Here is a 12,328-nt window from a genome sequence, read left to right on the forward strand (position 1 = left end):
GTATGAGAACCTTAGAACCGTATATATCCTGAATATATAGGGGAAGGGGGTTACAAATGAATATTTGAATTTAAAATAAGGATATTATCAAGGAAATATCAAACAAAAATATTTTTCTGAATTAATTGGCCCGTAAATAACAGAATGTTTATTTACCTCAATGATAAATTAATGATTTGGGCTATACAAATATATGCTTCAAATATCGATGTTGATATTTTCTATCAGCCGTTATCGGACTTCCAGCTTGACATTTGACGCTCTGCCCTACCTTAAACAAAAAGAAATAATTGAGAAAACTTTTGGCTTTTATATGTATATTTACTATATTTAATTTTATGGTGCGGCCTAAACATTGATTAAATTATTCAACGATATATTTATATTTGAAACTATATAATTTACACATATTGTACACAATAAAACTCACGGAAAGTTAGCAACTCTAAAATGAAACTCGTAAACTGGAACGGACTAACACACGAACATAGAACACAACGAAAGTGGACATACAATAACGCTGATTGCTGGAGACTATTTCTGTCTTCTACTACTACTACGTGTCTTGTGCTCGCTCATAGATGTGGGCGCCGCCCGCGTCACTCGCTTGGGCGTCGACTGCAGCTGGCCGGCACTGAGGTTCATTTCTAGCGACATCCGTTTCCGGGTCATGACATGGGTGTTTATTCTCTGGGCGCGTGCAGAATTCCGTGTCGTTATCTTTGGAGTGCTTGTGCTGGCGCTGGTGAGCCGGGTTCGAGACGTTCTAAGCGTCTTGGCGATGACTGGCTGCCGTCGCCTGGACGTCGATGCCCTTGATTCGGGTTCTGGTTCCGAATCAGATTCAGCTTCGGATGTCGACCCAATAACTATCGTATCCGGCACTTTGTTCTCCTTAACAGAGGATGTGCTTTCCGTGGGGCTGTTGGCATTCTTCTGTGTCGCCGTTCGCCGGGAAGTCGTCTCGTCCAGGCGCTGCTGCTTGCGCTGTGGTGAATTGCGGGGCGAGGGAGCGGCCGAGCCACTGGACCGCAAGGAGCGAGAATGCGAATCGGACGGCGTTCGCCTGAGCACCCTTTTCCGTCCATTTCTGAGAGGCGTTTCCAGGGCCAGGACTTTCCGCTAGTGAAAATAAATCAAACAAAACAAAAAAAATTGAGTATTGAAATAAAAAACCCAAGGGAAAGTAAGCTAAATAGGGGAGTGTGTGCAAGTGGATGTGAACTAAACATTGCCTTCTATAAAGCCAAAAGATGTTGACAAGATATTGGCTTCTATAAAGTCTAAAGGAAACAACTCTTTGGTATTCAGTTTTGAAAACATTTGTTGATTTGTTAATGCAGATTGCAACTTTTCTCTTACAAGCTAAATATAAATGGAGTGTCTTGTCATTTAAGTAGTGGTGCCTATGATCCTGTCGCAGTGGCTAGAGCTGCATACGTAAGCGCCTGGTACTCACTTTGCTAGCGGAGTTCGCAGCGGGCACTGCGGTCGCTCCAATGCCCTTTCGGTTGCGCAGTGATCGAAGGCGAAGATGGCTGGCATTGGGCATCGTCATGCTCTCATTTGGCGGCGAGGCTGCCGTGGGCGAGGCTTCGATCACCTCGGAATCGTTTGACTAAAGTAGAGTTGAATAGTTAGCATGCTAGAGTATCCCGGATCTTTAACCTCTTACCCGATTTCCTCTGTCTGGACTAGCAACATCTTCATTTTCAGATGTCGATGATGCTTCATCGTTGCTTGCGGGCGGCTTCTCCGGCGTCTTGGATGATCTGGCTAATGCTTTCTCGAGACGTTTCTTCATCTGCGGCCGGCGTAGATTCCTCTTTGATGTCTCGGCCGTCTCAGTTGCTACAGCTTCCTCAGATTCTGATTCGGGGTCTGAATCCGCATTGGCTTCCGCATCCAAGCCAAGTAGGGCATCCGCTTCCGAACGGCTAATGGCTAGGGATCTCCGCAGGTTACGAAGTCCGACAATGTTATCTTCGCCAAAAGTAGTTATAATGGGCTCAGGAGCTGGTGCTGCTGCTGGCGCAACTGCTTCGGGTGGAGGGGTTCTTTTCTCACTTTGTGACGTGTCCGTAACTGCTGCCATAGATGGCTCTGTTGCAGATTCTTCGCCATTGGGTGCTGTAGTTGTCTGTGCGTGTCCTACATTTACCGATGTCACTGTGGCTGTTTCGCACTCCTCATCGCTGTCACCATCCTCCGGGTTCCGGCGGGGCGGCGGGTCAAAACTGCCATTGACCATTAGTTTAAAGTTTTCAATATTCTTGGTCATGCGCGGATCCAGATCGCTCTGTGAAGTAAAGGAAATGGGAAATAAGCACGAAGATACTTAAGCTAACCAGTAAAGAAAAGTACTCACAGCTATCAGCTTGTCCGCGAGCTCAAGCATTTCAGCTTTAATCTCCGGCCCGTTGAATACATTCACTGTCAAGGAGGTAAGCTCCTTGGATAGGAGGCGGCACATGTCCCTACGCTCTGTGAAATAGTTCTGTATGTACTGGAGGAAGCTCAGCGCGATCTTGTTGTGGATATTAGTCTGCGGAGAGGAGCCCTCTTGCATCGTCATTTCGATAAAGAACTTGGTCAGGTGATCGGGCTGTACTGTACAGAGCGGCGAGTCAAAGTTGCAGTTCATAATGGTCCACACGCAGGACAGGAGGCATGGTTCCAGCAGGGCCTGCTTCTTGTGATGAAGCAGCTGCTCGAAAAACATACCCAGCACTTGACTAACGATGGCCTCGGTGTTTGGGTTGAAGTAACGCTTCAGCAATGTTTCCATGACGTCTGTGCGATCGTCTATGTGTCCGCGGAGCACCAGGCGGCAAAGCCCACGCACTATGGCCAGACGTACACCCTTGCTTTGCACTCGATCGACGAAGTGACTCAACACCATGAGAATGTCAGAGTTTTGGTCACTGTTCTGCGACTGGGTGCCATCGTCATCGCAGTCGTAAAGCTCCTGCATCGTGTAGAGCTGGCGCCGCTTGCTCTTGTTTAACTCTTTACTGCCGCCACCTCCAGCGCCTGTTTGGTTCAGCTCGTTGAAGTAGTCCAGACCGTAGTGGTCCAGCAGCTCCATCAGGCAGCCGGCCGCCGTTTCGCACAGCCGCGGAATATTGTTGTTGCAGACCTGCTCCACAACCACCTCGAACATCTCCTTGCAGTACGTTTCGTAGAACAGGCAGTATGTGGTGCCACACTTGATGGCCCACTCGAAAATGTCCACCTCCGTGGAGGCCAGGTGTCGGCAGATAAAATCCTTGTAGAGCTGGCAGAGGGCTGGCGTCAGTTTGTGTACGACCGGCGAGGCCACCATGTAGTACGAGGTGTACAGAGCCTTCAGTATGCGCTCTTGTTTGGAAAGCTTGGGTCGGGTAGGCATCTCTAGAACGCCGGTCCGCTCAAGCAGTGGCCGTATTAGCTCCGCATACTCCGTGGTGACGTTGGTCTTCTCTTCAGTCACCGCCTGCGCGCGTATGTACTCCTTTTGGCGCACAAAATTGTCCTCGTGCTCCTCCAGCTCCAGGATCTTGACCTTCAGAGCTGAGATTTTCATTTTCAGCGGCGTGTCCAAGTCGTCCAGCAACTTATTAATCAGGCTGCGGTCGTGAATAAGCTCGTTCTGCTTGGTATTCAGCTCGCACAGTTCGTAAATGATGTCGATGAGATATTGCATTCGGTCGTTAAGGTCGGTTATTAACTTCTCCGTGCACCGCACCAGTACGCACACAATTTTGTGGTCCAGCAGGCAGTCCTTGAGCAAGCCGGAGATTAGTACTCGCATATTACCACGCCCGATCTCGTCGCCCAAGTCGTACGACTGCAACATCTCCACCAGCGACAGAAGCATGTTCTGGAATTCGATCTGGGCGAACTTGTCCATGTCGGGCTTCTGGAACAGACAGAATCTGCAAGAAAGGGAACTCGTTTAACAATCAATTATTGAGGATGGGGATAGCCCGACTTACTTCTCCACATAACTGCAAAAGACACTTAGTTCGGGCAACACCGGGTCCGTCTCGTACGACTGCGTCTCCAGAAACTCACTGAGGCACTGCCAATAGAGCAGCAGTTCCACGTTCAGTTGTTCTTGCGGTATACAGCGGTGCAGTTCACAGTCGTCGCTCAGCGGCAGCAGCTCTATCAGCTGATCGACCTCCGTTTTCTCGAAGATCACTCGCAGCATTTGCTTAGCGACGCGCCGGAAACGCAGCAGCTCCTCCTCGTTGGAGTCCAGCTTCAGGGCAGCCGTGAGGGAGATGTAGTTTTGCTGATACGACTCGATCCAGGCCTTCAGCATGTAGTTGATCACTGTCTTGCGCACGGTGGCCGAGGTGTCATTGAGGCCCTGTTCTAGCAGAGTCAGGCGCTGGGCCACCTTGTAGGAGCGGACCGGGTAGTTGCACATATTGACGTAAGTGTGCCGGCGCACCTTCTCGTCGACGTCCCACAGGCGCTGCAGGATGTACGGCACAGTGATGTAGTTGCGGCCCATGCATGTTATGATGCACTGACGCACGCTGGGCGACGGATCGGCGGAGAGATGATACTGGTAGGCAACCACAACGGGATCCTTCGGATTGTCTGGCATTTGGAGTCGCTGCATGGCCAGCACGGCCTGCTTGCGCACACTGGGCGCCACATCCTTTACGCGGTCCAGCATCGACTCCAGGATTTCGTCACACTGGGTGTCGTCCAAGGCGGCATTGGGTCCCAGCTCCTTGAGTATGAGATTCACGAAGTAGCAGAGGCGATACCGAATGTGCGGATTGCTGGAGTATGTCTGCGGGGCATAGGAATCCAGAAGGGTCAAATGGATTTATTGTAAAAGGGGGTGGGGTGCGGGTACAGTAGACACTCACCGTGAGTAGCCAGTGGATGGTCTCGGCAAGCACTGGGTGTGTGCGTTCTGATTTAAAGCTGGTCACCAATGTGGCGCAAAAGTTGAGAGCCATAGTGGCATTCTCATTGCCCTCCTCCGCCTCCAGGATCGCCTTCAGCACGTTAATAAACGTCGTCTGGAACGCTTGGTGGCCCGCCTGAAAGGCAAACATAGATGCATATCATTAAACTCGAGTCCTAGTTGAGCAAACAAGCGCCGTTCCTAGAGTCGCAGCCACAGCCACTAACCTTCGTGTACAGTTGCTGCATCTCCTTTACGTAGTTTTTGTGGAGTGACGCCTTCCGCTCGGTGTGTCGCATTATCGTATACATGGCCTCTGCCACAGCTGATACTCTGCTTGGTTCAATTGTGCTGCTGGATGCGGGCGCCACGCTCTGCTCCTCGTTCTCCTTTTCCCCATCCTGCTTCTTGGCACGTCCTCGCCTCTTGGTGGATGCTGGCGGGGGCTTGGGATTGGCCTTTTCCTTGGCACTTGCCTTCGGTCTAGCCATGTCGTCGTCGTGTGCTTTAAGTGATCTTCTTCGCTAGATCAGCGCGCGCGGTATTCGAGCTGTGTTTATTCTAAAATCCGACTATTTTCGAATTGCGGAGAGAGTGTGGGAAGCGATGGCGAAACAAACAAGCGTCGCGTTATTGCTTATTCCTCTTTCCACCCCTGTTCGCTTGTTAAATTCAAACCAACGATGCGACGCGCCTGGCATATTTAGTGAATTTCCACCGATAATTGTAACATGGGTGCGATCGATAGCATCAGCTGCCTATCGAGTTCGGTTTTGAATTTAACGGATTTTTCTGCATATAAAATTTGAGGAATATCTATCTGAATAAAGGGTCTATTATTAATTTATATTAGCTGATTTGTATACAAAAGCATAGTTTCCTTGTTGTCTGACATTTTCCGTAAAGTTCTGGGTATTCAATTGGAGTTTGAGGGGTGTGTTTTGAAGACAACGATAGCGATAGGTTTAGAATTTCTAATAACTGCGAACTCCGAATTTTCTTTCGGAGTGAAATTGCTAACACATCGTTTATTTTCTCCTTGATAAGTGCCAAATTGGATTCATCTGACCAGAATTGATGCACAATTAGTTTTAATACTGAACAGACTACATTTTCAGGGGTTTTAAGGATCTGAAATCGGATTCTATATTAGATGCCATTTAAAAAAATATTTAATTTTGTCAAAGAAACTAATTTTTATCCATTTTATTTATTTGAAAACCTTCAAACTATTAAGTCCAAAAATCATATTAATTTTAAAAGACAGTACATTTTTCGTTCCCATGTTTCTACTCATCTATATTTAAAAATAAATTTTTTTCAATTTAAAATGAAGTATTCTAATAAAAATACTTTTTTTCTTTCTGGAGTGGAAATTTCAAAAACTTACATGTTTCTTTTGCTGTTTTTGTCATTATCTAACTTTTTTTTAATTTAACACGTTGTGTTCATATAAGTCGATTCTAAATAAGTAGTCAAGTCCGGATCATCCACAAAGATATGTCCCGAATTTCGAAGCGCATCTATGAGCCCCGCGCCGCTTATCCGGATCGTACCAAATCCGAGGAGAAGTCCGTCACGGAGCTAAATGTGACGATCAAGAAGCTGGACACGGCACTTTTGCTGCTTAGCTCGATGGAGGAGTGCGTCCTGATCTCTGTCTTTAGCCATATAACGGACTTTGCTCGCCGCCAGGATGCGAATGTCCTGGAATTGAAGGAACATCGGCTGCTGGAATTACTCCTGGAGAAGGAGTTATTCATCAGCTGGGACAGCACAATGATTCGCCGCTTCGCCTTGTATCTGCTCACGGCTCTGCTGGACATCGTGGACATGTCCACCTTTGAGCCAAATCAGCCGAATCAGATCCTGGAACTGGCCCGCACGTACTACCTAAGGGAGTCCGACGACTTCTGCATCGAGTATCTGACATACATTCTGAACGTGTGCCTGAGAGATCCGCAGATGGCGCACAGTATTGTGGATGAAACAGAGTTCCTGGAAAAGTTCAAGCTCGTGTTCATAAATTCCGAGAACCCGGACACGGTGTTGCATTCCATCGAGGCTCTGCATCAGATGCTGCAGGCCCAGAGCGCCGACCAGATGCTGCAGTTCACGACGCAGCCTGACTTTCCGGTGGATCGCATCATCTGTGAGGTGACCAGCGAGTACCAGGAGATTCGCAAGGCGGCCTTAAAGGCCCTAAAGACCCTGCTGTCGGATACGGGAGAGGACAGTGTCTTTGAGCCCATGTATCGCTGCTTTATGGTGCTGGAGCAGCTGGTCAAGGCCTTCTGCGACAATCCCCAGGGCCCCGAGGCGACCGATATAATTGAGGTGCTAGCCACGGCCCTGCGTTCTGAAAAAATGACCAAGCTATTCTTCGAGCAAAACCTCTTTGATATGGTGGTCGAGCAGCTGCAGGTGTACATGGACCAGCTGCCGCTGCAGATGCGCTGCACCATCATTTCCATCTTCGCGGAAACTGCCCAGTACGAGCAGTTCTTGTCGCGCATGCACAAGGCGGAAATCACGGACATGTTCCTGAAATGCCTCATGGAGAACAAGCCAGCACCGGCTGCCTTTGTGATCCAGGGTCTGTGTCGTCTCTCCCAATACCCGGAGGCGCTACGTCGTATCGTGGCCGAGTATAAGGAGGGTGCAATTCGTAAGCTAGTTTCCATCCTGCTGTCATCGGAAGTGGCCATCAAGACGCGAGAACAGGCGGCCGAGTTCCTATCTCGCCTGCTGGTGGCGTCCTTCCGGGAGACGGCCATTCAGCTGCAGGAGCAGGACATAGCCGCCGTCCTCGCCACTGTCTTCGCCCAGGGGCTGCCAGCTCTCTCCATTGATCTAATTCTCTCGCTGCTGACAGTGATTGAGACTCTGGCTCAAAACGAGGAGTACCGAACCCTTCTGGGGGTGTATTCATCATTGACAGAACAGATTGCCCAGCTTTTAATGGTAGGTCTGCGTAGTAAGTGAAATTATATTCATTCGCAACCCATCACAGCGCGCCTTTGCCCACTCGATCCTGGTGAACAACATCTTCCGATGCTTTTGCACGCTGATTGATGAGGAGCGGGTGCGTCTGACTCTGCTGGAGAACTACATAGTGACTTCTATCAAGCGTGCCCTCAAATCGCTGTCCAATCTGGTGAAGACCTCGGTAACCAATTTCATACTGCAAACTACGCGCTTCAATGAGTTCATCGACGTCTACATCGATCGCGGCATTCTGGAAGTGTAAGACAGAGGTCATTTCTCTTTAGAGTGAGCATAACACTTTTCCAATATCAGTTTGATAGATTACCAGAAGCACGCCTTCTGCGTTTCCACTTGGGGACCGGCCATCGAGAGCATTCTGTCCAAGTGCCCGACCCTGAAGTTTTGCATCCGCAATTGCCTCACTTTTACGGACATAACCGCTGGCAAGGACTTCTATGTGCCTCGCAAAATGTACGAAGACTTTCGCATCTTCCAGAACATCCTGCGCACCGACTGCTCGCCGCTGGACGCTGTGCTGGTGGTGAACTTCGATCGTCCCACGGCGGATAAGTGCGATCTAGTCGATGTGCCCCTTAGGTGCTTGCACACAATCACGGAGCAGACTGCCGAAGAGGGCTGGATCTACTGCAAGCGTCCCGGGGACTCGTATCTTCCGGAATACCTGGAGGCACTAAATCAGACGCTGGAGGTCAGTCTTGGTTGCCTCTGAGTATAAAGTTTTTGCATAAGTATAATCCCATTTTAGGAGAATGGTTTGGTGGAGAATCCCGAACGAGTCCGACGCTCCATTGACTTCGACAACGTAGCCAAGCGCAGCAGGCTGATCGCCCAGGCGGTGGCGGGCGTAATGAGCGACAATCTCAAGATCTTGGACCTAAACTCGACGGAGGAGTGCTCCCGCCACACGGTCAACTGTCATATGGCTGACCTGCGCTACGTTTATCACACCAACTTCATCCCGATCGGAGCAGTGCGCAGTGGCTGCCAGTTCGAGCGAGCGATCCTCTTCAAGGGTTTGGCCGACCAGATCGGACTCCCATGCACTCTGCAGCGCAGCGTGGATGGCCGAGTGCTATACAACGAGGTGCCGCTGCCCCTAGAGCCCGAGGAGGATGTGCACTGCGACAAGAAGACGCTCAAGTTCATGCCTTGGCGGATGCTGAGACCCACCCATGTGGTTGATCTCATGTACAACGTGGGCGATCTGTATCCCATGCAAAGCCGGCAGGCGCTCCAGTACCTGCGTCTCTACTGATTTACAGTTTTCACTGTACCACCATTATCACTGTACCACAGTTACCACTGTACTCATACAGTTGCGTTTTCAAAATTGCACCGTCCAGTTGTTTGTAAAAAAAATTAGTAAAGAGCAGCATCCTGGAAGGTTAGCTGTATATTGTTATTTAGTTTAAAAGTTATTAAGTGTTCTTATTTTAATATTTTTATTTACAATAATTGAAATTTGGTACAAGATAAAAATGGCAATGATCGTTACCTTATTTAAACCAATTAACATGATTTTATTTACATAATGCTTTAACGGAGAGAACTTATAATAAATTTCCAAACCTTTTTTACGGTGTCCAAATGATCTAAGTTATTCTAAGATCTAAATTATTCAACTATGAGGCATAGGATGTAAAGTAATTATTGTATTATGTATGTACTTAGGCACTTTCATTGAAGAATTTATTGTAAATGTGTCCAATTCCGCAACGAAGCCTTAATTTAGGATTAAGTTTCTCTTACGTGACTACAATTTTTATAACGCTAAATAAAGTGTTTGTTGCTAATTATTAAACACAATTTTTACTGTATTATCTTCGTTTAAAAACTCTAATATTAATAAAGAAAATATAAAAAAAAAATATAATTATCTTTTAATTGAGTAATAAATAGCAATTATATATTATATTGAAAATACTAAAAGAAACCGATTGATAAGTATTATTTTTTCAATGGTACCGATAAATGTGCAAGAATCCTGGTTTAAGTCCTTGATACCTATCGAAATCTTGTGCGCATGACCTCCTCGTCTTTCACTATTTCTGACATTCGCGGTCCCCTTGAGGGGACAGATGGAGAGAAGCAGCGGGGCCAGCGGAATGAGGAGCACGTAAACAAGGTTTTTGGGCCGAGCAGAGGAATCTCCACGGTAGATTAGCCATGATCAGGCCCTTTGTTACGCTGCTCTACTTCCTGCTGACCAGCTCGTCCATCGTCTTCACGGCATGCGTCAACAATGGTGAGTTCTGCTAACTGAAGGTAGCTCTGCGGAAACTAAGCGTCGACCTTGGTGTTGGAAAAATCAATAACAAGCCGTTCCGTTGTCCAGTCACAGGCACCAGCTCTCCGGGACCCGGTCCGAGCACATCGCTGACCAGCGGACACATTCATCGAACGGCGGCTGCCATCGAGCGGGTGAACCTCCTCTGGTGCTACGCCTGCCACACGATGGACGATGGCGAGGCCTGCGTGGACGTGGCGGTGAAGAATGACACCGCGATGATGAAGAAGTGCCACGGCGAGGAGTTCATCTGCATGGTGAGAGCGGAGGAACAAAATTCACTGAGAAATTTATTTATTATTTCATTGCCACTAGGTCAAGCGCTTCTCGTACACCACCAGCACGGAGAACTCGACCAGTTCGCCGAAGATGTGGTCCCTGGACCGCCGTTGTGCGGCTAACTGTGAGCCTGGCTGCATCATCATCGGTGAGCGGACCAAGCTCTATGCCTGCACCTCCTGCTGCGAGGAGTCCTTCTGCAACACGGGTCGCGGAGCAGCCTCGGGGATCTTTCATCGCGAAGATACGGGCATTGGCACACGCCTGTTCTGGCTGGCCGCTCCCTTTCTGGTCAACATGTCATTGGTGTTGTACAAGCGCCACGCCGGCCACGTTATCCTCAAGCTGCAATAGTCTTGCGGTTACCTCACTGAATTTATAATGGATCTCTAGGTTCCGCCAAAGATGCTCAAATCCACTCAATGCCAAATCCTAGCTAATTTTAGATCTATATCCTGTGTGTAATGTAGATAGACTATGATGTTGTCGTGTGATAATAAAGGATGACCAGTCATAGTGCTCGATCTCACACCCGAAAACCAAGCCAAAGCTAGATCTTTCTGTGACTTAAGGAAGAATCGTAATGTAATAATGTTTTATTAGAAGTGTCTTAAAAAAAATTTAGTTGTATTTATAAAATTTTCTTTCTCATTTCAGTTTATCTTAAGTTTTAATTTGCATTTCTGTATACATTTAAGTGAAGTTTTAAAAAACTTTTGGAATTTAAGTACAAAGTAATTCGTAAGATTTTAATGAATAGTAACGAAAGGTCTTCTTATATAGTTTAGTTTTAATTCGGAAGATTAGAGTTTTGATCTTAAAGCCAATTAAATTAAATTATTTCATTAAATTCTAAAGCTATCACAAAAGACTACTTCATAGTAAGCTGTTACACTAGATTACCATACATTATTCATAACAATAAAAATGTTGTCACTTCCAAAATATTTATATATATTGATATTTCTATATACAATCAATAGTTCCAATGCAATTCAATTCGACTGAAACAAAACTTGTGCAGGTTATTTTAAAATATTCAAATTCGTATGGAGGTTTCTAAGCTTTCATTTCTGTCTTTACCAGTTTTTTTGCCTTCTCATCAAACGATTTTGGTTTAATAAATTATTTGCATTGTCTGGCGAATAATTCCATTTGCTAAGTCGATTGCAATTATAATTTTCTAATTGCCCAGCAAATGCAACACAATCCACTGGCATTGGCTTATCCCTATGTAAACTGTTAATAGAATAATTTGATGCTCGGCATAAGGGCTCCTCCAATGCCCATCTCTGGACACTGTGTGTTATTGCTGATTCTGGTAAACATCGTCGCCATGAATACATGCATTAAACCCCTCATTTGGCCCTCCGAATTGCATTACGTTTCCGCTTCCATAGGGTTTCCTCTGTCTGCATCCGCATTAGGTTGGGATCTGTTGGGGGAGGAGAAGGTGGAGCAGCAGCTGGAGGGAGGAGCAGATGCCGTGGGGCGGCTCTTCTGGGCAGACATGAATTATTTATTGGACAAGCAGTCGCCGCATCCGGGAGGAGTATTCATAAGCTGAGGGGGGCGGCAGCTCTTATCCGGCCTTGGCTGCTGGCCGGCAGATCCTGTTCGTCTAATGGAGTTGCCATTAAAAACAGATACTAACACGAGACATGCTGCTGGGCCTTTGGTCTTGTCCTTATTTTAGGGTCTGGAATGCAGCACGCCCCCTCATTTGGGGCAGGGACATATATGTATGTACGTATACACATAAGTGAACGGCACACACGAAAGGCTCGTTAACGCCCATGAATTGCACAGGACACTTTTACAATTACACAGAAAACCCAAGA

The 12,328-nt window shown here is 47.3% G+C and overlaps 3 protein-coding genes across 3 annotated transcripts; 2 read left to right on the plus strand and 1 right to left on the minus strand.

The window, feature by feature from the left end:
- Positions 1-300: 300 nt before the first annotated feature.
- On the minus strand, positions 301-5,890 carry Cap-G (Chromosome associated protein G). Its single transcript, XM_020959251.2, has 7 exons — positions 5,140-5,890; positions 4,872-5,048; positions 3,978-4,792; positions 2,369-3,917; positions 1,676-2,299; positions 1,460-1,618; positions 301-1,122 (listed from the first exon to the last, which is right to left on the minus strand). Exons 1-7 carry the CDS (start codon positions 5,401-5,403, stop codon positions 535-537), a joined length of 4,176 nt encoding a protein of 1,391 aa, XP_020814910.1. The 5' UTR covers positions 5,404-5,890; the 3' UTR covers positions 301-534.
- On the plus strand, positions 5,827-9,335 carry LOC110189442 (uncharacterized). The gene is made up of 4 exons (XM_020959512.2): positions 5,827-7,876; positions 7,926-8,158; positions 8,213-8,609; positions 8,667-9,335. The coding sequence occupies exons 1-4, from the start codon at positions 6,413-6,415 to the stop codon at positions 9,174-9,176; spliced, it is 2,604 nt and encodes an 867-aa protein (XP_020815171.1). The 5' UTR covers positions 5,827-6,412; the 3' UTR covers positions 9,177-9,335.
- A 572-nt stretch (positions 9,336-9,907) lies between these two features.
- LOC110189601 (uncharacterized) lies at positions 9,908-11,432 on the plus strand. The gene is made up of 3 exons (XM_020959735.2): positions 9,908-10,166; positions 10,257-10,465; positions 10,524-11,432. Exons 1-3 carry the CDS (start codon positions 10,088-10,090, stop codon positions 10,839-10,841), a joined length of 606 nt encoding a protein of 201 aa, XP_020815394.1. The 5' UTR covers positions 9,908-10,087; the 3' UTR covers positions 10,842-11,432.
- The last annotated feature ends 896 nt before the right edge of the window (positions 11,433-12,328 follow it).

Source organism: Drosophila serrata, unplaced genomic scaffold, assembly GCF_035046125.1.
Source record: "Drosophila serrata isolate PLE 108 unplaced genomic scaffold, ASM3504612v1 contig_347, whole genome shotgun sequence".
Lineage (NCBI taxonomy): Eukaryota > Metazoa > Arthropoda > Insecta > Diptera > Drosophilidae > Drosophila > Drosophila serrata.